At 56.0% G+C, this 23817-nt stretch overlaps 1 protein-coding gene across 2 annotated transcripts in view; it reads right to left on the bottom strand.

Moving 5' to 3' along the window:
• JADE2 (jade family PHD finger 2) overlaps positions 1–23817 on the bottom strand; it is a 58591-nt gene that overhangs the window by 9135 nt on the left and 25639 nt on the right. For both annotated transcript variants that reach the window (XM_068698728.1, XM_068698729.1), the window contains exons 5-9: positions 20291–20460; positions 12410–12621; positions 9088–9255; positions 8212–8328; positions 2828–3289 (exon numbers count right to left, since the gene is read on the bottom strand). In XM_068698728.1, coding sequence (XP_068554829.1) covers positions 2828–3289; positions 8212–8328; positions 9088–9255; positions 12410–12621; positions 20291–20460 — 1129 coding nt within the window. The remainder of the gene's footprint in view (positions 1–2827; positions 3290–8211; positions 8329–9087; positions 9256–12409; positions 12622–20290; positions 20461–23817) is intronic.

Here is a 23817-nt window from a genome sequence, read left to right as displayed (position 1 = left end):
ACAGAAACACAAGGAACGGCGTTCGTTTAGGCAGGGCTTGAAGGAGGTGCCCCAAAGCTGTGCGGCTGCTTCTGCTCCCGGGGTTTCCATCCTCTCATCTCGGCCTCACCGGGGCTGCACCAGCTCCTGCCGGGGCTCCCCGGTTACAGCAGGGCCGTGGGAGAGGGCAGAAAGCACAGCAGCTGTGGCAGCAAATCTCTCAGATTTGAGATCAAATCTCTCAGACAGAGCCCTGCCAGTATTTGGGGGGCAGGAGGAGGTCTGGGGGCACCAGCCCCCAAGCTGCACCCATCTGTGGGGTGGGCACTACGAGTCCCCCGTGCAGGGGGTGCTCAGCAGGACCCCTGCCCCTCTGCTGCTGGCTTCTCCACAAGCTGGGGCTCCGGCCACCCTCCTGCAGGCCCCTTGGGGTGAGCTGTGCCCTGCGTGCGCCATCCCAGCACCCGGAGCACCCACACGTAGGGAGAGAAAAGCTCTTTTGTCGTTTTGTTTTGTTTTGTTTGTTTTTTTTCCCCAATCCCCTAGCTGTAAATACCGAGAAGCGAGCTACACGCTGTATATTTTACTACGTTCTCTTTTTCTTGTTGTTGTTCTGGATGGAAGAAAACATCCAACCGAAATTTCTTTAGGAGGAAAACAACTGCCTCTGGCAACCGGCGGATCAAAGCGTTCGGCGGTATTGCTTCCCTGCGATTTTATATTCCTGGAAGAAAACATCACTTGTGCTCTGCTTGGAGACTGCTGGTATTTACACACACTTAGACAGCTAAACACCACCCCGCGCTGCTTCCCCAAGCCAAGCTGAGATGCTGGTAGGAAAGCCTGGAAACCATAGAGCCGTTTGGTACAGCTCATTTGAACAACCAGCTACTGGGAAAAAAAAAAAAAAGAAAAAAAAGCTTTAAAAAAATACAGAAGAATCAAAGAGGGCCAAAGAGAAAAGTTGGAGGGACTGTGCTGGGATTCCCAGGGAACCGGGAGTTCCTATAGATTTAATTTGTGGGGTTTGGGATTAAGGGGTGGGTTAGGGATGGCAGAGGGCAGCGCAATCGCCCCGCATTCCTCCAAGCTGCTGCTATGGATCCTCCCTTGGAAGAAAAGCAAGTGAACAGATCTGCCAGGGAGGTGCTGGGCAGAGGCTGGACGCTGATGGGGAATAACCCTGCGAAGCCTGAAGGCAGCTCTGGAAAACTCGGGGACAGACGGGCAGAGCGATGGCAGTGATGTGTTCAGGGATGAAGGTCGATACTGCTGCAGAGGAGAGACTGAGAGCTTGAAATCCGGCTGCTTTCAAACAGAAGGCTCTCAGGTGAGGTAAAAATGGGCAGAGAGAAAGGAGACGGGATGGTGTCAGGATGGGATGAGCCGGAGCTGAGCTGGGGCGTGCTGTGAGCATCCCCCGAAGCTTCCCAGTGGGTTAAATTGTGTCACAAACCCACTGCAGCCTGGAGAGGGCTCAGGGAAAGCAGGGGGAGCATCTCTGCCCCGTTCGCTTCCCAGAGAGCTGCAAGTACCCTGCAGACCCTCATCCCTGCAGCATCCTGAGCCCCCCAGCAGCCCCCTTGTCCCTTCAGCACCCAGTCCTGCCCTGCAGCCTCCCGTCCCCCAGCTCAGGGCAGGCAGCACCTCCCTGCACAGCAGCAGTTTCCCTGCTTTCCTCCTCCCCTGCCCGCTCCCAACAACCTCCTGAGCCCTTCAGTAGCTTCTGCTCCCCTTTTTTTTGTCAGCTGGGTAGCACGGATTCACCCCACCAGCAGTAGCAGAAGGGGGAACAGGGCAGGGCTTGGGTTTTAAGCAGAGGAGGAAAGAAAACTCAGCCCCAGTGCCCCAGCTCTGCCCCCTAACAAAAGCACCACGCACCCCCATCCTCTCCCGGGCTCCTTTCTGCTGTCTCACTGCTCGCTGCACTTCTTCCCCTTGCTGCTTCTCGCCTCCTTCTCGCTCCTCCTCTTCTCCAGGCCGCCTCTGCCCCATCCCTGCTCCCTCCCCGTGCGCAGCCATGTCGGCAGGACCTCCCTCCAGCAGCGAGGGGACGCGATGCCGCCAGCAGCGCTCAGCCCCGTGGCTCCGGCACCCAGCCACTGCTGCTGCTGCTTCTTGTGCTGCTGCTGCTGCTTCTTGTGCTGCTGCTGCTGTTCCCCCTGCAAACCCTGCTGCTCCCTCCCCTGCAGCAGGATGCTGCAGCCCCAGCACAGCTCTGCCACCACCGGCATCTCCCCGCGGAGCTGCCCCAATTTTGGCCGCGCAGGGCAGGGTTTGCCCGGTCCTGCTGGCCCCGCTGTTTGCTCCTACCGTGCTCCTGTCTTTGTGGAGATGTGCTGCGCTCCCGTGCCTGGCTGCTGGGAAGCATCTGAGGGTGGTTTTGTGCTCTGAGGGCACTGACTCCTTGCTGAGGCTACAAAGAGCACGCTGAGCCCCTGCTCAGTGCATCCTCCCCGTCCTCCCGGCCCCTCCAATTGATGCTCCTCTCCCTGCACAGGCACCGGGCGAGCTCAGACCCCACAGACAATTGCTCCTTTTGATCTGGCAGCCGACTGCCACAGGCTGATTTCACCCGTGGCAGGGTTTCAGCAGCGCTGATCCGTGTGTGCTGAGCACAGCAGCGGACTGGCTGCTCCGTGCTTGTGCCATTTCATCCCGTTTCAAAGGGCGAGCCCAGGGACAAGCAGCGGGGAGAGGAGCAGAGCTCCAGATGAAGGGAAGCAATTGTTAGGGCAAGCCTGGGGCAGCAGGGAATGGGGCTCAGCCTGTCTATAGGCTCCAGGGCACATCAGAGCAGCCCTGACGGGGTGTATGGGCACGGCGTTAGGGGGAAAGCTGTACTCACCCTCTCCAGGTCTTGCCTGAGGTGCGTGAAGAGCTTCAAGCGTCGGTAGAGAACGTCCTGCTCCTGCTGAGCCAAGTTGTCCACCTCATCCGTTTTTGGTGTCAGCAGCGGTTTGTTGGAGTTGGCTTTCCTCTTCAGCTTCCAGTACTGATAGACGAAATCCACCAGCGATTCGCTCAGGTCGAGGTTCTCCGCCACCTCCGAAGGCTTCACCAGCTCGTAGAAGTCCTCCTCCAGCTGCTGGAGCTTCTGTTTCCGCAGCGTCACCTTCTCCAAGTCCAGCTGGGCCTGGTCGGGCTCTGTCCGTGCCTCCTCGGGCAGTTTGGTGGCCCCGGCGCTGTGCTCCAGGCAGAAGGACTTGAACTTCACTTCGTCGTTGTCCGCTAAAATAGTCCGCATGTCGAGGTTGTGGTCGAAGGCGCAGGTGACGTGGAACGCGGTGACGCAGGCGGGCATGGAGCACTGCGGGGACAGGGACAGGGCTGAGGGACAGGCACCCGCGGGGTGCCCCAAAACATTTACTGCTCGTGGCAGACTGGAGGTGCCACCCAGAGCATGCACACCCATGAAGCTGGACACCAAAAAGCCAAGCAGAAGAAGCCCAGGGCTCAGCAGACATCACCGGGCCCCTTCCCACCCTACCTGCGGCACCGTTCTGGGCCCGGTTATCTTCCCCCGACCCCAACAGGAGCTTCCAGCAGTTCTTCCACCAGCACACATCAGCAGCCCCAGGCAGCGGGCGGCTCAAAGCCTGCCAGCTGATTTATTTTGAGAGATCCCCACCCGTACTTCACCTGATCCCTTAACCTGCTCCACTCCTTTACCGCACCCGAAGCCAAAAGGCCATTTTTAATGAGCACAGGGGTGTCAAGGTGTGCTAGTGAATGTGCTTTGTCAGAAGCAGGCAATGCTCCTGGAGCACGGTGCCTTTTTCTTCTGGAAATTACACAGATCCTAATTAGCCCCATTAAAAATAAAAAAAAAAAGGAAAAGAAAAGGAGGGAGTTCACCATATACAGCACAGATACACTCTGTATGGTCACAAAATTAACTTTTAGGATGGCAGGACTGTTGTCAAACCTGCATCAGATGACACTTTTGACAATTTCCCTGACTTACCTGATGCTCCAGAGTTACCCAGACCCCACAGACGGCAGAACCCAGCCCGGTCTCCTACAGACAAAAGCCGCCTACAGCCAGCGGTGCCCGTACCCACCTCAGCATGTTCCCCTCCGTTCATTCACTGCTTTTTAATGGCTCAGTGTCAGGTAATTATTTCAGCCATAACCCATCCGAAATCAGTCTGTTCCAGCTCCTAACGTGCAGTTAAAGTGCCATAAAGAGACATTTTAAGGGGCCGATTGCTGCAGGCACCACATTTTGGTGATTGCTCTTGTGGGGCAGCAGGGCACAGCCCTGGCCCGGCCGAGCACGCCGAGGCTCCACCGCACTTCAATCCTCCAAAATAAAAAAACAAATGGTGGTAGCTGGGGAAAAGTTTGACCGCTTTTTGTTTGGTCCCGGCAGCCCCGAATCCGTTCTGCTGCGCCCTCACCGAGCGCCTGAACTTTTGACACGGCCGCTTTGCGAGATTTTCCCTCAACTTTGTTTACGAAGCCGCTGCTGCTGCTTATGAAAGCAGGAGCCTCGCGCTTGCTGCCGGGGCCAAGAAAAGCATTGGCAAGCGGTGTCCGAGTCCTCCGCTTCCACCGCCTGCTCCAAAGCCTCCGAAAGCAGCGGGGAGAGCGGGGCCAGCCCCCGAGCGGCACCAGCACAGCCCCAGGTGCTGGGCACCAAATCCCCCGGGCTGCTGGAGCCAGGGATGGGGCTCAGCATCCCCTGGACTGTCCTGCAAGCACCGCCTGCTCCAGCCCTGTCCAGCCACGCAGGCACGAAATGCAGGTGGTTTATTAACCCCTCTCCCTATTTAAACACACCCCGTTCGCTCCTAACTCCAGCCTGGAGCTGCTTGTGAAGGCACCGAGGGCTTTCAGAGCCCATATATCACGTGCTGGCTTTTAGCTAGGGGTGCTCTAAATCATCGGGGAGATCCCTTCGTGCTGCTGCGTGCATAAACACCTCCGAGGAAGGGGACAGCACCTCCAAGCTGCGGGGAGCCGAGCTGGGGACAGCCACGGGCCCTGCCCGAGCCACGGCAGCAGCAGCAGCGAGGATCAGAGCACCTCAGGAATAAAAGCAAAGTGAGCGCCACCCGGCCTGCATTCCTCCTCCGACAGATGGCAAGCAGCAGTTGTCAGAAACCGTGCCCGAAATGCAAATGGAAAATATCGAGGCAGCTCGGCTGATGGGAGCACCTGGTCAGAGGCAGCCACCCCAGGGCCTCGCAGGAGCCCACAGGAGAACCGAGGGCCCCATCCAGCCCCGATGGGCACAGCACAGCCCCGGTGTCCGCAGGGGGCAGGCAGGGCTCTGCCACACACCACAGAATGCTTCAAAAACGGGCGCACGAACCGCTGCAGGCCCCGAATCTGCTCCGCCATCGATGGTGCCACCTTGTCTCGCGGTGCCGTCCGCTCGAGGCCTTCAAAACGCGCTGCTCATCGGCCAGGCAGAGGCAAATCCATGCCCAAACCCGGTCCTGAGATGGCGAAAACTGCACCAGAGCTTGATGTGGGCTGCTAATGAGTCCTAAATGAGCGGGGAGAAGTGGCGGGATGGTTTTATTTGCCAGTGAAATTTGCACGCTGCTGCCCGTGAAGCCCAGCAGCTGTTTCAGCAGCTCACAGCGGTGCCGTGCAGCAGGCCGGGGGCTGAAGTGGAAGGAAGTGGCTACTCCAACAGAACGGCAAGGGAAATTTAGGAAGGAAAAACTAATTACCCGTGCTGAACCCCGGCCAAGCCATCATCCATGACACTTCTGCACCCGCACAAGAACTACCGGATGATTTTTAGTGACCGCAGCTGGTCTGGATCCCGGTGGTGCCTTTCAGCTGAGAGACGCAGCTCCAGCATCGCAAACGCCCTGGGAGGAAGCTCCTGTAGCAGGAGCCCATTGCTTTTCCCAGCGAGGAGGGCGCCGGGTCCTCCTCACCACGGGCACGTCGGGACTTGGGCTGCGCAGGAGCCGGCTCCTGGCACTCTCTGTTTCAGTTCAGCAATGCAAACAAGCAAATTCCTGCTGGATACTGAACGCTCTTTGGCACCTCCCGATGTCTGACCACAAGAACCACCATGAAGTCATTATTTCCCCTCGGAGGAGAAGGGAGAAGTGCACGTTCGGGGCTGTATCGCTGCTGCCCAGCACAAGGGAGCTCTGCCTTGATCACGGCGGCACCGGGTGACCACGGGTTCACAAAGACACAGGGGAAGCAGTGATGTGCAAGCAGCAATGCCAGGGACTTGGGGAGATGCAGGGAGCCCTTCATGGGTTTGCTTTGGTGGTCAAATCCGAATGGGGACAGATACCCTGACGCACAAAACCTTGGTGCCTGTGCAGAAACGCTTCGTATTTGTCTCTGCCCAAGTGACAGCTCCTCTGAAGCTCTGCTTGGTCCGTCAGCCAAGCCCGGCCACTGGGAAAAACCCGTCCTGGGAGCAGCAGCCGACCTTCCCCTGCCTGCGGGCACCTGGAGCATCAGCTCCTGCTGCCAAGAGCTAAGTGCTCTACCAGAAAACAACCCTCTCCTTTCAGAGCTGTGTCACGAACCTAAAACGCTGACAAAGGTGGTTAGATTACACCTGTATAAACAGGCACTAATCAGAACTATGCTCCATAAACATAAGCTCTCAAAACAGAGCTCTCTGCCTCCGATGGGGATGGAGCCTGTTTATTTATCTACGGGTGAGCTCGCTGATGCACTCCTTAAATCCTCAAACAAAGGCACTGCCTGCTTTTTTTTTTTTTTTTTTTTTCCTTTTCCCTTGAAGCAAAACCATCCTGAGAGCACTGGTGTGACAGTGGGGACATCCTCACGAAGGCTTACAAACTGCTAGCTGCTGGCACGCTGGACAATAAAGCTCCTGTTCCGTTTCAGGTGACCTTTAATGCAAATCCATTCAGTCCCAGGCACTGCACCGCTAACGTGTGATGCTGCTGCTGCGAGGATGAAGCCTTGGAGAAGCTGAATTCTCCTTGATGCTGCCAAGCCTGTTTGCCTCCTCTCCTTGCCCTTCCGTTCTTTGAAAGCAGTTGCTGCTATGACACAGTATCTCCATCTGGCAGGGTGAATAAGCAGATCCACCCAGAACCATCAAAAAAGAAGTGAGTCAACGCTGGGGATTTAAAGAAGTATTGCGAGGCTTCATTTCGAGCTAGGGGGATTGCTTTTAAAGAGCTCTCTTTAAAGCATGAAACCTGAGGCAGGCACATCAACAGCAGAGCCTTCAGCCCTGCTCCCGTCACCCTCCTGCCACCAGCCAGCTGCTCTGGTCCCAAATTTGCTGCCCCAAGCCCCCACCCCTGCAGCGCAGCTCCCAGCGCCGTGCAGGAGCTGCTTAGCTGGGATTGGTACCCGTCCAAAACTTTCTCCCAATTTTTCAAAGCTTAATGGCTATTCCATGCCCCCTCTGCATGCCAAGACTGCTTCCACGTCGGGGCTGCCAACGAAAGCAGAGGCACCGGCACCGCACAGCTGCAGATCCCCGTCTGGTCCCCAGGGACTGCCCAGGGCAGGGCGCAGCAGGGAATTTGCTGAGTGACCCAGCAAAGCTCCCCACGTGTTCCCTCACCACGTGTGCTGCGTTTTGACCCGGAGCTTCTGCTCCTGCTCCTTTTCATAGCCCCAAAAGCTCTCCCCTGCTTTGTCGCAGGCGAGTGCGCAGCGCCTTGCTTGTAGTCTCACATGCGAAAGCCTCGCCCCCTCGCCAGCAGGCTGCTGCCGGGGGAAGAGCAGGAAATCAGATGTCTGCGGTGGTTTGCTTAGGTGTGGCCAAACAGGAGAACATGTGGGAATGTAATATGCACTAAACGCTCTATTTTGCAAGCTGGTAGGCTTGGGGGGGCCGCCTGAACCTGGGGCTTCCTGATGGCCCCCTCACATCCAACCCCACCGGCTTGGGAAATGCTGGGGCTTTAAAATCTCCTGAGTGTTGCAGGTTCCTGGCAGCTATGCCAAGCCCTTCCACTGCAAGTTCCTGCCTTCAAACCAAGGTCGCCTGTAGTCCCGGTAATTAGTGTCACTACAGCAACATCGCTGTGTTATGCAAAGAAAGTTCATCTGGATTCCTGGCGCTCAGTGTGCGAAATGACTGCAAACACCACCTGATGTCTGACCGGGGCTCACGCTCCCTGTTAGGTCTGTTCCTGGGACTCAGAGCTGGAACACACCTCGGCTGGATCTCGTCCACCAACAGCTCGTGAATCTCTGGCGGCCACTGAAGGCACAGCCGCGGGGTCTGGGTTTCCTCGGGGCCGATTCACGTACCTGAATACAGGTCCCGGTGCACTCCTTGCAGAGGCTGCAGGACAGAGCCCATCTGTTTGCTGGGATGTGGGAGATCTTCGTAATGGGTTCCATTTTTTCAGGACATCCAATGCTAACCTGGGCACGAAAGAGAAGACAGAGTCAATACCTGTTACTGTCCCAAATCTGCTCCAGGAGATACTCCTGGCAGTCAGAATGAGGGCTGGGTTTGTATCTGTTGTTTTTCAGGTCACTTGCTATTTGGGAGAAAAACAAAAACACAAATATGGAGGAAATGGAAGGAAACGTTTATGCTGGTGTTTCCTCTGAACTGATGTTGCTGTGTATCTCAGACAGGCAGAGGCAATCTGCATTATCCTACCCAGGGACCCGTCGGTCCCATGGGTGCCCCTGAGCCCTGGCTGGGTGCTGAGGCCCCTCAGCACTGGGCTCTGAGGACGCTGGGGAACAGCACAATGCTCTGGCCTTTCTCTTGTACCCACCCGCCTGCCAATCTGAGCTTGTGTTTTCTCTTTCCTGCCCTTCTGGATGCTGGTAAGTCCTCACCTCCCCACTGTTCCTCTTTGCACTTCACACCACCGGAGGACAAGGCGACACCTGACAAATTGTTCCAACGTCACCTCTCCTTGGGGAGCACGGGCGCTCCCTGCGAGCAGGGCACCCTGCAGTCTCCTCCCTTAATGGGATGCAGCTTGGCTGCTAATTAAACCCACAGCCTGGTGGCCGACGGGCAGCGTGCCTCTGACCCCAGCAGGGCTCGGTGAGCCAAACTGCGACTGCAATTCAGATCACCCACGGATATTCCGGGCTCAGACCTGGCAGACGGCTCCGTGCCCGGTGTTTTTTCAAGAGGAGGCTGGAAAACACCTTACTTACTTCAGGTATCCATAAGGCACAGCTAACGTGGACCCATTTTGTCCCGCTGCGAGTGGGCTTCAGCGCTCCCCCTCTCTTGGGGCACAGCAGACACTTGGGCTGGACGCCGAGGGCGCAGGTGCGGCACAGCCAGCTGCCGATGGGGACCTTCAGGATGCCGTAGCACGCCTGCACAGACGGAGGGAAGTTGGTTAGTATGATCATCCCGGGCCGAGCATCCTCCTCCTGCAGCACAGAGGGACCTGCTCCTTCCCCTGGCCATTTTTAACTACCGCTGGCTTATTGCCGCGGCAGCTGGGCGTCTACTAACAGAAAGCAGACATGAAGCAGCTCTGCAATCAAAGCAGCCAGTTTAAATTCTTCCTTCCTTGCTACCTTCCTTATTGTCCCGCGGATACTCATGCCGTATCAATATGTCCTGGGCTTTAATTAAATGCTAAGTACACAAACGTGCTTCGTATCCTGCCAAGCAGCAGCAGCAGCGCCGGCACACGGGGGGAGCAAACGGGCAGCAATTAGCTGCAGAGAGGATTTAAGAGCAGCCCAAATGGGAGCAGCCTTGCCTCTTAAATGACCCATCATGTGTGGCACAGGGGGATGAATGCGCTGAGAAAACCTCGTGGGGAGATGAGGGCTGCGAAGCCGCAGCCCCACGATTGAGAAAGATGGCCACGCTGGTTAAAAACCCAGCACGGCCCAAAGGGGAAGCGAAAATAACTGCGTAAAGGTAAAAAGGGGAAACTGGGCAGTAATGAATATAAATCAGAAGGGAGGAGCATTAACGGATGGGTAAAGCCAAAGGACACGAGGACAGATCGATGGCCAAGAGAGTGGGAGGCAGAAGGGAACAAAAGGACTCTGACAATGCCCTGCTTGCCTGCGGAGCCACCAGACCTGCTGCGATAACGCAGAGCACAGACCAGCCACAGGGCTTAATAAAAACTTCTCTTCCCTACTTGGGGAAGAGCCAAATGATAAGCTGTGTCGTGTAGTGACGATGATAAAATACCTTCCACTTCAGCAGTAACTTACAACTGTATTAAACAGCTACCACTAAAACTAGACAGCCTGTAGCCGGCAGGTCCCCATAACTTTCACTTAAAGAGTTTTAAAAGAGCGGCAGACAACTGCTGCCTTGGCCACGAAACAGGGCTGCTGGAAGTCTCACAGCACCGAGTGTTGCTGAGAGCAGAGGAGAAGCTCGTGCCTGTGTCACTATTTTAGGAGGGGATGTAATTAGTTCTGCCTGTGGCGGCTCTGATGCCCGTCCAGAAGGCAGCACGCAGGCAGTGCCGATAGGGACCCTCACCACTCCACTGCGCTGGCTGCGAGCTCCTTCCCACACTTGTCAGCTCCACTTTTGGAAGTTTACTCTAAAAAAGAACAGCTTTTGGTCCCGCTGCTGCACTGTCACAGTGTTCCTGCCCGTGCTGGCAGGGATGGAGCAGAGGGGCACTGGGAGGTGTGTGAGCATGGGAAAAGTGCCTGCTCGGTCACCATGGCAAAAAAAAAGACTTCATAACATGACTTTAGCTTTCCCCGAACATAAACGGACTCCAAAAGCAGTGATTTCCAAGGGGAAAAGTCACTTTGTGAACAGATTACGGGGAAAATCAAGAATTAAAGGAGGTACTACGATTGCTGCAGGTCTACACGGTTGACAGAGGCTTAACTGTGTGATTCACAGCACCTCCAATCGGACAGATAAATCCTCCCTGCAACAGATTTCTACAAAACACCTGACCTGGTACCAGCCAAAACCAGCCTGCTGAGTATTCCTAGGAGAATAACACAGCAGACAGATCCCAAAACACAAGGGCCAGCAGGAACCATCCCCCGGTATGTATCCCTAGCAGAGTCTTGGCTCTGTTATTTACCCATGCTCTCTGTTATTTAACCCATTCAAATAAATAATATTTATTTATTATTTTTTTACTCTGGGCGGGATGCCCAAAGGCCGGGGAGGATGCAGAGCAGAGCTGTCGGGTCGGGACCTGTCGCGGGGAGGGCGCAGCCGTGGCCCCATACCAGGGAAGGGGAATTTGGGGAGGGCTGCGGGGCCGGGCTGGAGCTGGATCACTTCCACGCTCGACACAAGTGCGACATTTCCACCCTGAGAGCAATGAACCAGAGCAATTTAGCGGCGGGGGGGAGGATTCCTCCTCCCTGAAAATTTTTAAATGAAGGTTGCCCGTGTTTTCTACAAGATGCGCTTCGCCGGAATTAATTAATTGCAAGTCTCAGGGCTGGTGTTATGCAGATGAGATGATCGCGGCGATCCCTTCCAGCACCGTAACCCCAGCACGTGTGTCTGAGCGCAGCCCTTCTCATCTGAGGCTCTGAATTTGTGGCTTTGAGAGTAAAGAGATGGGATCCCTGACAGCTTACGGGCAGACAGTGGGCTTTGGACCTGACCGTGCTGCCCAAACCCAGGGGAAAATCTCCCGTTTCTTTCAGCAGCTGTTAAATCTAGAAACAAACACCCCAACCCCCCAAAAAACCATCCCCAAATCGCCCTGGTATTTTGTGGAATCTGATTCACTGATGGAAACCATTCAAAACACCCACCTCTCCCAACTATACATATCTCCAGCGCTCTCCCACCTCCAGGAAATGCTGATGGAAAAGCTGCCCAAAGGATGAGCAAATAGAGGAAAAAAAGGAAAGGAAAAAAAAAACTACCATAAAAAAACAAAGACTTTTCACAGAGAGGAGATGGAAGAGGAGCTCTGCTCCGGGCTCCCCAAGCCCTGGGGCTGATGCTGGCACCCGAGGGCCCTGTTCCTGCGCTCCCCACGGGAGCACACCCAGCAAAACCTCTCCATGGGACCCCACAGACAGGGATGCTCTGCACCGCCTGCCCAGCTCCTCCCGGTGAATGCTTCCCCTCTCGCAGTGCACACGGAGCCCACAGACACTGCTCCCTACTGCTGCTCTTCCCCATTCCCTCCAGCTCGAAGCGTTTACGCTCAGTTCTAAAAATAAAATATTTTCCTCCAGGCAGCGAAGTGAAATGAAACCCTGCGCTCACACGGCAGGGAGGCTGGGACAGGAGCCCTGTGATGTGGAGCTGGAAGGTCCTCCTGCCTGACATCATGCTGCAGTCAGTGCCGTGGAGGAGAGCCAGCGTGGCTCTGCGCCCGTGCTGCTCACCCCTGGGTGCTGAAGAGCCCACGGGCACAGCTTGGTGCAGGCAGGGAAAAAAAAAGCGCACGGATGGAAGGGGAGGCGTAAAGAAATCACAGGGATGAGGGGATAAGGAGCAGGGGGCACGCCGAGCTCGCAGGAAGCCCCGGGAGGTGTTTCTCAGCGTGCTGCTCACCTGGTGCACGCAGACGTTGCACTTGTCGCAGAACACCATCTCGTTGCCGTCCTCCCCCTCCGGCGAGCGGCACACGTCGCACACCACGTCCTCGTCGTACTCGATGCCCAGCCCCTCCTCCGTCTCGATGGCGATGTTCATGTTCTCGTAGCACATGGTCTCCAGCTCCTCCAGCACTCTCTCCAGGGTGATCTCGTCCAGCTCGGGCTTTTCTGCAAGGCACAAGGCAGAGAAGGACGGGGATGCATCGGAGCCTTCAGCTCGAACCAAAGCTCCGAATCCACGGCAGCGATAAGATTTGCGATTCGGAAAAGGTCCGCTCCTAACGCGGGCTACAGTTTATGTTTCATAGACAGTAACGAAATATCGCTGCTGGCTGAGAGGAACGAAAGCCATTCAGCTGAACCAATGCGGATAATTAGGTCTGACAGCTTAAATGTTCGAGGAGACAAGTTTTGCAGAGATGCTTTCCGCAGCGAGGGCTCAGACAAGCTCTGGTAACGCCAAGTCAATGCTTTAATTGTGGAGACTGTGAAAATTGACCCTTACAAGGCCAATTGAATGGAACTGTAAAACTGAAGCCAAAGGCTGGAGCTGAGGACAAACAAGAGGTTTTTCACCGCCTGGATCCGGCGGCACCAGGTCAGACCCGGGGCAGGGGCTCAGACCTGCTGTGCTGTGTTTTATTGCCCCCGTACCGGGACCTTTAGTGGAAACAAGTGAAAGCCGTGCAGCCCTCACACTTTGTGAATATTTATAACAAGGGCAGGGTGCTCCAGGCCCCCACAGGCAGCAAGGACGCCCTCGGCAGGGTTTGTGGCATCCTGTACCCAGCACAACGCCAGCACAGCGTCCAGCAGGGTCACACTGTGCCACCGCCACACATCACCGTCCTGTGACCTGCTACCCGTCTTCTTGTAAAGCTACAGGAGGCAATGTCTTGGTTACAGAGCAGGAAAGCAAGGCTTGAGGACGTAGTGGTGCCAGCAGGTATTAAGGGAGTGTTGGAGGAGCCTCGCTGGGCTCAGGGGCAGGCTCCTCTGTGGGATGAGGCCACGGAGCTGCTCCTTTCCCTGCTGGCCACCAACCCGCCAAAAAATCTCTGTCAAGGGGGAAAGAGACCCGCAGGCGAGAGCGGCAAGCAAGCACACCATTGTCTGCCTCTTTCAGATCTTCCCCAGTGTTTCGCCTTGGCAGGGTTTCCCTTGGCTTGACAAGTCTGTGCAGACATCTAGCCTGGCATTTCACGTGTCTGTGTCGGGGCTGAGATCCCATCTCGGGCAGGCAGCGCTGCTCCCTATCGCAGCCCTTTCAAGCGCCGGGGCTGCCGTGCTGCAACACGCCGAGCGGCCCGGCCGGGCCTGTTTTGGGAGCCACGAGGCCCAGCAGTGAGCGTGGAGCCCTGCGGAGCCCCCGACCCGCACACGGTGCCCTGGGCTCCTGGAGGAGCTGGAGAGGAGCGTGGAGCTGCACGCTCAGCCAGCGTTTCAAACCCTGTTCAAATCCCATCAAATCTACTATTTCATATCCCATTCCTTCCACATTTCAGGCTCTGGTGGAAAGCACAAACCCCACAGACACCAACCTGCCTCCTGCACAGCCCCCATCCCGCATCAGGTGCAGAGAAGCGGCCTTCAAGCGCATCGGACGCAGGGCAACGTTCGCCCCGCCGCTGCACGGAGGAGGATAGATCCCTGCCTCCTCCCGCTCACACGCTCTCACACTCCGTTTAGATGTAATTACATTAGGAATTCGTTTGCCAAGCGCCATTCAGGGTACCTCGGAGCTTATTGAATTGACAATTGCACTTGATGGGGATGAAGCGATTAATCGCTTATGAAACACTGAACAATGGGGCCTGAGGGTGAAGTTCTTTTTCCATCCGAGCTCCATTTATCTCCTTCTGCATCATATAAAGTTACCGCTATTAAACTCCATTCATAAAATTGTCATTTTTTTGGCTGAGAAAACACTGTCCGTATTGATTGTGGCTGGCCAAATGGCAAAAACAAGAAACACTTCACCAAAACATCACCCGTGCTGTACCCAACTGTGCCACCGTTACCTGCCCTGGGAGCGACGGGCAAAGACCCAGACTCAGACCTTGGCTACACCGATAACTCCAGCTGAAGAAGACCAAAGAACAAGCCCCAGGTCACAACCGTGTCCTTGAGACCAAACCCAGGGCTGTGGACTTGAAGGGCTGAGCAAGAGAAAGGCGTCTGCACTTGGCTAAGGTATGGCAGCGTCTTGTATAAAAGGGGGAGAGAAAACAAAGCTTTTTGGGGCTTCCACAGAAGAAGGGCAATGTCACTGCTGATTTCTCACAGTTTCTGATCAGGAGGGATGTGGCTGGAGGTGAGGATTTCACCTCTCACCGCTGTCGTGACGTGGAGCCATGCTCCCAGCAACAGCACAACAGAAGGCTCCGCGTCCCAGCGCCCCTTCCAGGAGCCTCCCAGGCCCTCCTGCCACCAACACTGACCCAGTAACCGTGACTGGTTTCTGTGTGGATCCCTGCAGAGCCCCTCTGTGCCCACCACAGGCCTCGTTTCATAGGAACAACTATAATGTGGGGACATGGCCGTGAAGCTCACCGAACCCAGCCCATAGGGGTTCAGTGCGGGTGGCAGGGGACACAGCAGGCTGCTGAAACGCACCCAACAGAGGTGGCACCTGGGGTGACAGAGGAAGACAAAACTCTTGGAAGGTATTTATGAAGCTGGGGCTCTCAGGCTATTGGCTATGAGGCCCAGAAGTGGGAATTGGCTCGTTATCCCCTTCCAAACCTCGGGGATGAGCCTCTTTTCATCCTCTCCCCCAGCAAGTGATGCTCCCTCCTGGCTCCTGCTGCCTCCTAGCTCCCTGGGGATCAGCATCAACCCCGGGAAGACACCAACCACCCTGGGACCACCTCCCCAAAGCCCACGGGGTGGCCCAGCACCCAGAGGAGCCTCCCTGGGATCCCTCCCTCGCCCCCGAGCAGGGCGCAGCCCGGCCCAGCCGAGCATCCCCAGGCACACTCCTGCACACGACGCCGTCCTCCGGTGTAATTATTCCTGCAGCACTGTAATTTATGTGGCATGAAGGAGCAATATTCTCCCGCTAAATGAATTCTCAGCTACTCTTTATCCCGGTTTGAGCCTACTCAGTGCAGGGAGAAAAAATAGCTGGAGAGCCACCTTTCACAAAACAGAGACCTATTTCTGACTAAACTGCACTCCACTGAAATCAATTTACTGAAACAATAAATCCTTTTAGCCTGTGGAGTATACCTGGAGATAAAACAGCTCATGAACAAACAATCATCAGGGCTGCAGGCTGGGCCATTAGTTGATTCACAAGCTATAAACCTCGGAGTCTATTTTTCTGGGGAAAAAAAAAAAAAAGAAAAAGTACAGGAGCAAAATTACCATTCCTTTTTAAAGAAAAATGAAGGGGAAAAAAGCACTTGTGAGGTGATGCTGGTCCGTCTCTTTGAAAAACTGAGAGCAAAAGGCTGCCAGGTCCTGCTCACCCAGGGACAGCCAGCGCCTTGCTGTCCTGAGCCCGCAGCCCCTGTCCACGGCACGTCAGGGAGATGTGGCAACCACGTTCATCTTTTATCAGTGTTATTTATAAACGGAGCCTTACCAGAAACTGGGACCAGCGAACCCAACAGCGGCATACAGCCTGCAGGAGCTGAACACAGGCAGTGAAACTTGCAGCTATTCTGTTACAAACCCAGCCTGCTAATGCGCTGAGATTTACAGGAACCAATTATCACCCTTTGTGCCACCCACCGCCATCAATTATTTCTCGAATTTCAGATGATGACAAAATGTTTTAGAAGCCACTTTCTGATCTGCCGTCTCCCTCCAGTGATGCTCCGCGCTGACAGCGCCGTCCTGGAGCGCTCCTGCTGAAAGCCTCCTCGCTGCAGCCAGCAGCGAACCCGCAGGAGCTCTGGGAGCTGCTGCAATCGCTGCCAGGGGCTGAGGGAGGCTGGCAGGGCTGGAAAAGGTGGCAGCAACACGCCTGGAGCTCGCCGTGCTGCTGCTGATCTCCAGCCCTGCTCCTCCGCCCCTCAGCGCTGCTGTGCTTCGAGCAGGAGTTAAATAACGTCAGGTTTCTTTCCAGAGGCTTGGGGGTGTTTTCACCTCTGCCCCACGGCCTGTGGAGCTGCTACCTGAAAATGTTTCTGGTTTTCCTTGCTTTATGATAACGTAAAGGCCAGGGCTGTTATCATATCTGGACCGTTGTGTGAGCCTGGGTTACAATTTGGTTGTCTTACCCCAAATGGTCCCCCCAGGAGCGCCCAAGGACAGCAGCAGCCAGGCGAATCCTTGTCCCTGACACCACCGGGGTGGCTGAGAACAGCCCCAAATCCACCCCCCGGGCACTGCTTTACCTCAGAGAGGTGCCTCTGGTGCACCCTGAACACCATCGGGAGCGATGTGTTGGTTTGGGGCAGCCTCCGGCCTCCTGGCTCCCCAGCCCATATATTTGGCTCTGCTCGGAGGAGCGGCGGCTTCCCCGGGGTTCCTGCACTGCCTCGGGTTTCTTCCGTGCCTACTTGACCAAGCTCACCTCCGCCGAGGGAGGTATGATCTAATTAGCACACAGACAGATCTCAAGTATGCGGTGATGAATTCCCCCTGGAGCTTCAAAAGCAATAAATGTGACCTTTGCATGTTCCTGCCATAAAATAACAGGAACACCTCCAGCTCCCAAGATAGAAACTGTGGTGGGCATATGTGAGCAGCATACACCATATGGATTAAGTCAAGGGAAGACTGAGAAGCTCGTATTCTGCCTTCAGCAAAATTGATTCCGGCACCGTTTTTAGCAATTTCTTTAGGATTTTCCGTGTGTTTTTATGAAGTGCCGATCACTGCAAAGGGATCGTTCAGCCCAGGCCTTTGAAGTCTGTCTAGCCCCACTCTTACAAGAGCTTTGGGTTTAGTGGAGATCGCCGAATACAGCATAAAATCTTAATTTAAAAAAAATGAAGACTTAATGGCACGGCTTCCCTCTGTGCTGCCGGGGGTGACATGTGCATAAATCTGCTCCGGGGTTTCGCTCAGACAACTTCAAGACCCACTCCTTTCACCGTCTCCTATCGCAGCAGCAACAGATAAAACATTTAGGCTTGCTTAAACATTGATTTCATCTCCAGCACTCGGAAGCCCTTCCAGCAGTGCCTCTCTCCCAGGCACAGCCCCCAGCTACTGCAACACGGCAGTGGGCAGGGGTGAAAGCCACTGCAAGCTTCACGCGGAGCAGCTCCTGCTTTTGGGAACGGGAGAGGCTGCCCACCTCACCCGGGGAGCAGCAGCAGGCTGCGGATCACCAGAGCTATCTGGAGCTTTATCTGATCCCGGTGATAAAATTCCGTCTCGGGGGTGACCTAAAAAGGACTGGAAAAGGCATGTGCTGTGTGCTAGGAGCCACGCGGAGCAGCACGGCTCGGGGTGAGCTAATAGGTGTTTTCCAGCTCTCCTCCCCACCGCCCCTCCAGAGCCAGTCAGAGATCACGCTCCTTCCCTGTCACCGAATATTTGGGGGATGACACACTGTGCCCAGGCACTGCCCAATGACAGCGGCTCAGCCCAACGCCCAGGAGGAATGTAAACTCCTGCTCCACGCCGGGAGATAACTTCGGACTGCTCCAGGAGGCCAGGCAGCCGTTCTCCAGTTAAGTCACGTTAATGATCTCGGAGATTAGCAGAGCTCGTTTGGAAATCTCAGCGTGTCGTTAACGGCGAGGGCTTCCGGGAGAAAGCGCTATTTATGGAGCACCTCCAGGCCAACCTGTGCGCGCTCGGGCTTCTGGATTATGTGCTGAAGGGCACAAGCCCCACGTCCCCGCCCTGTTGTGGACCAGAAGCACAGATCCGTCCCTGTACGATGCCGAGGAGGCTGAGGCTCCAGCCCAGCAAGGCCCAGGAGGTGCCCAGTGATGGATTTGCTGTTCTGACCGAGGGAGCTCAGTACAGAGCCCCGGCAGACCCACCTCCAACACCTCTCCTCTACGCACACCAAAACCCAGCAGCTATATTGACAGAAAAACGTGTCGCCTGGGCAAAAAAAAAAAAAAAAAATCAAAACCCACCAATACCTGTGTGAAACTGGTGAAAACCTGCAGAAAGTGCTCCGGAGCCAGCCCTGGTGGAGAGGTGGGGACACCAGGGGATGGGGAGAGCTCACTCGCTGCTGCGGGCTGCGGCGTTCGCAGTGGATTTCACACAGCCAACAGTTTTCCCAAGCTGCCAGCATATTTAAGGCTCAGACAGCAATTACAGCACTCTTTCAGCAACAGAAATGGACTGGAGAATCTGCTGATGGACAGCGAGCCTCCTTGCTGCAGTCCCCCGGGGTTTGTTCTTGCCATCTGCGGTGGGTTATTACAGAGGACTCGGGGGCTTCATCGGACACCGTGGTCCCATCCAGCCCGGTGCTGTACACCCCCCCCCAAAGGAAAGCTTACAGCCTGGTAAATGGCAGGGAGCTGCAGGAACTAAAATGCAGCTTGCTCAAAATCACAGAGGGCATCGGTGGCTGCTGCACGCCCCCAGGCACACGGTGCCGCCCTGCACCGAGCTGGGCACTGGTGGCTGGGATGGTGCTCAGGCTCCCCCCATAAATCCACCCTAAATCCAGCGCTGCTGCTGGCAGAGCCAAGAGCCTCTTGGTGCCACGGCTCGGTACCTGTGAGCAGGGGAAGGATGCGGCCGGCACACATCTGGCCCCCCGAGCATCGCCGCCTGCTTCCCCCCCATGCGGCGGCACCGGGCTCGGCTCAGCCTTCGAGCGATCAATCAGCGCGGAGGCTCCCCATCTGAAAACCATTTAAGGCCCTGCGTCTGTAAGTGAATACTTTGAAGAAATAATAAAGCGAGCCAAATTTAACCCGCCGGAGCCGGAGGAGCCAAATCTCTGCCCGCTTGCCTTTCTGGAGATGTATGAAGTTCGTGCAGGGGGGAAGTGGCTAGAAGTGAGGATTTCATCTCCGCAACCCCGAGCTCCATCCCCTCCAGCAGTGCACGATCCTGTCTGCTCCAGCACTCGCTGACGTGCTCTGTGCCACCCTCGAAGACCTTTGCAGCCAGGAGTAAGGCTCCGTGCAGGCACGTTTCAGCTTTCACTGCGCTCAAAATGCGAATGTTTTATCGCTCTGTCACTCGTACCTGTGCAGCAGCAACCCCACGGCAGCAGCCCTCCCCTACCAAGGACTGGAAAATCCCTCCACGGTCTGGCAGCACTGCACGCCCAAGTGCCTGTGCCAAGCTATCTGCCCAACAGACCATGCTAAGCAAAGCGCTGGGGGCCAAATTCCCAGCCCAGTTACCTGCACCCAGCACTAATGGATTTAAAAATGTGCGGTCATATAAGAGCTGGCAACATTATGCTGTGGTATTTAAAGACAGCCGGGAAGGGAGAGAAAACCCAGGAGCAGCACTTAAGAGAATCTGAGGTTTGGAGTGGGAAACCTCTCTTCTCTGGCTCCCCCTGTCCAGTTGCAGATCTGGCCAGCCCAAGGGGGACAAGCTGGGGTCGTGGTGCCCACCCTGACCAAACTGCTCTGTCCTACAGGGAGCACAAAGGTGACCACGGTCACCAACAGCCCAGCTGTGAGTGCCCTGGATCTGCAGGACCCTGTGCCACCTGCATGCTGCTCTGTCTGTTTTGCTCTGCTCTTCTCACCACGTCCCAAAGCCCCGAGGCAAGCAAGAGGCAATTCAACGCGCTCAAGACCCCGTGCAATCCGCGTAACCTCTTCTGGAGAGCCGGAACAGAGGTTGCTTCCTCAAGGCCTTTTCTGCCACACGATCACTTAAAAGTCCTCGTGCCCGCTCTGCAGGCAGCCCAGGCAGGAGGAGAAATGGCCGTGGTGCTTACCCATCTCCTTGAGCTCCATGTTGACCAGCTCCAACCAGCAGGCATCGAGCTCGTCCAGGTCGTAGCGGCTCACTCCCTGCAAGTACGTCCTCGTGGCTTCCGAAATCTCCGAGCCGGGCAGGCTGCTCGGTGAAACCGGCGAAGGCGAGTTCTCCAGCTGGGGAATGATCCTGGAAGGAAAGGAGAGGTTGAGAAAGAGCCACAGCTCCCAAAAGCCTCCCAAAAGCCTGGGGGTCTGTTTCGGCACTGACAGCCCGACTCGGGCAATGCGAGCGCCGCTCGAGGCAGGGGGGAGGCGAGGAGCTGCTGAAAATGGGAAGGGAAACAGCGGCGAGTGCCTGCAGAGCATCCACTGCTGGGTCTTAGAGAAGAGGAGGGGACCTCTGGGGTGTGTGAGGGGTCAGGGGCTGCTTCCCCCAGAGGGAAAATATTTCTCGCCGCTGGTAGTGGGGCTGTGCGGCTGCCGCGCACGAGAAGGGGAAGGGCTCGCTGCGTGCCAGGGTAAACAGGACACGGCACCAAAACAAACGGCTCGGGCTCAGCTTTTCGGGAACAGTTCTGATGCTGTCCAAGAGAAAAAAACATGTAAAAGCAGACAAATATCCACTCCTGACTTTGATAAATGCCTGTGGGTTCCCATGGGCTAGGAGTTTTCTGTCTGCTCCAGCTGCACAGCACCGCGATGGCGATGGCCACGAGGTCGGCACGGCCCCCAGCACCTCAAGGAGTGCCTCCACCTGCCTCAGCCTATTCCTCTCCCCAAATTGGTCCCCTACCACTAATCACTGCCGAAATCCAACAGGCAGGCTGTGAGGCCGTGGCTCGTTCTTTTCGGATGCCTTTCACTGCGAACGAGCAGGTTCCTGCTCCCCCGTGCTCGGCACAACCCTGCGGATCAAAGGCGCCCCCGGGACGCAGCAGCCGGGAGGCTTTGTGCCGGGCTCTCTGCGGGAACTCTCCGGCTTTTCAGGCCTTTCCCTTCACGCTGGGTGAAATTAAGCCATTTGTACACTTCACACAGCTCCTTTCTGCCATCCCACCCCGCACACATCGCCACCCGCCCGCTGGCAGCAGCCGCCCTCCCACGAGCTCCTGAGCCCACCGTGCCCGGCCTCTCCGACACCAGGATCTGCTTCCAGTCCCCTGCCCGCGATGGTGCAAGGAGCCGTGGCCGGGCTGGATGTTTCCAGCCTGGTTTCACCACCGGGAGCCACACGGAGAGCCTGTCCCTGCTCACACACCACAACAGCACCTGAACAACGAGGCTGTGGGACCGCCACTTGGCAAACCATAATAAAAATCCCCCTGAAGGGTCATCCCCCTTCTCCATCCATCATCCTTCCGAATTATTTCAATTATGAGTAACTTCCCTTTCCCCACAGCAGTTTTCCCACTACCGCTGACTGGCTGGGACACAACCAGGACACCTGGCAAGGAGAGCATCCCCCGACAGCCAGAGTGATGGCTTGGGGTGCTGCAACAGCACACGTGGGGACACAGGAAAATGTTGCAAAGGAACAAGCAGGAAAACAGGAGCACAGCAACGTGCTGCTCCACCTCGTCCCTTCCCGGTGGCTTCTGTGCCTGGAAACCCGGCTGGGCAAAGCCTGAGGGTCCGGCCCTCCTCCTGCACCCGCACAGCTTTTGGGGCTGGGGTCGTGGAGCTTTTCTGGCTGCTTGCTGCCTGACCCTCGGCAAAGCCATCAACCTCTTTTGCTTTACATTCCCCACCAGCAAATTGGAAATAAAGATATGCCTCAAGGCCCCGGGGACATCTCCAAACCTCAGCTCAGGATCTGAAAATAAGGCCGGGAAAACACATCTCTGAGTCCCCAGATTTTAAAATGAGCTGACTGTAATCTAGGACAGGGCTTGGGGATTCGGGAAAGCCTGTATTTAATGCAGACAGCAGTAATAACACTGAAACCAGGCGTGCTGCTATCGAGCTTCAGGACTCTCCTCCAAGGAGCTCCCAGCCCCCGAAAATACTCCAGGGCCCTTGGTGCCAGCAGAACTGAAACCCTCCCTCCGTGAGCCAGCTCCAGGTCAGTTTTGCAAAGCGCCAGGCCCTGGGCACACCAGGCACTGGCCTTACAGCCACCCTTGGGGCCAGCCCCACAGAGATTTCCACAGCGCAAAGGGAACTTTGGGCATCTCTGGGGGATTTTTCCAGTTCTTACGGAGTTTTGCTGCTTTGGCTTTTCATCTCCAGGCTCAGTTCAAAGAGGCTACCAGGCAAGAGTGCGCCCCAAGGTGCCCCAAACCACCTCTCACCCTAAATGAGAGGGTGGTGGCACAGAGAAACGGCTTCGTGTAGCAAGATGTGGCAGGAAACACCCCGACAAGGCAGGATCCTGAGGCTCAGAGAGGCTCGGCAGTGCGCAGGGGGTGTCGAGAGAAGAGAAAGCACCGAGCGTGACCCCTGGCTGGGAACGGGAAGCATCACGAGGCCGGGGTGACTCATAGCAGGCCCCAGGAATGCTCCACGCGCTCCAAAGTGGGAAGGTGGGCAGAGGACACACCATGCTGAAGCAGGAAACGAAAATGCTGGAGGAGCGAGGAGCACAGCCGCAGAGCTGACCGGCGCTGCACCGGCACCACGGCAGCTTTCAAACACCCCGAGCGGACAGCTCTGCGCTGGGCCCGGGGGTGTACCCAGGCAAAAAGCCCCCTTTACCGAGGTGAGATGGCAGAGATGAGAGTGGGACCCTTGCAGACCCCGCACAGCACCACCACGGGGACGCAGCTGCAGGAGAAGCCTCTTCTCGCCCGGCCAGAGCTGGTGTCCCAGGGTCACCCCCATTCAGCCAGCCAGAGGCATGGCTTTTCCGAAGGATCGGCATCAATCCGGAGCTTGTTTCAATGAGGGGTGAAAATTGGGATCGGGCTGAACAGCACAACAAGCCCGAGGCCACGAGGCTGCAAGCGAGCCTCAAGGGCACTCGAGGGAAAGGAGTAAGAGGACCCCAGCACTCCCGGGGAGCGCATCCATCCCAGGAGATGATGCGGTAATAAAACACACTCGGCGAATTCCCATGGCTCATCATCTCTGTAAACTGAATGCTTCAGCTGGCTGAAGGGAGAATGCTTTTTTTTTTTTTCCTACATTCTCCCTTTTAATATGCCAGATAGAAATAATAAACAATCCCGAGCAGCGTTGCGCTCTCGGAGCGCTCCGTTTTATCACAACGAAGGCTTTAGTCAGTCCTCTTCTTGCTACCTACATTCCAGTCTAAATTAGTCTGGTCCAGTGGCCATAAATAAATCAGCTTAGGAAAGTCAGTGGAAAGATAATTCTGCCAGCAACCTTCAGAGGATGCTGATACCGCTCTTACTGCCAGCTCTGCTCGCGGGGGAATTCTCCTGCGGCACACTCCAACTTCCAAAAGGCGCTCTGCGATTTAAAGGGACAATTTTCCTTCGCTGTTTATTAAAACAGCATCTCGCGGGCTCCTCAGGCCAGATGCCCAATCTTCTTACGGACTTAAGCTCACAGATTTTGTAAGCGCTGGCGCTGCTGAACGGCG

The sequence above is a fragment of the Anas acuta genome, chromosome 14 (assembly GCF_963932015.1).
Source record: "Anas acuta chromosome 14, bAnaAcu1.1, whole genome shotgun sequence".
Lineage (NCBI taxonomy): Eukaryota > Metazoa > Chordata > Aves > Anseriformes > Anatidae > Anas > Anas acuta.
Note: the sequence above shows the minus strand (reverse complement) of the source record. Positions and strands in the feature narration are given on the sequence as shown.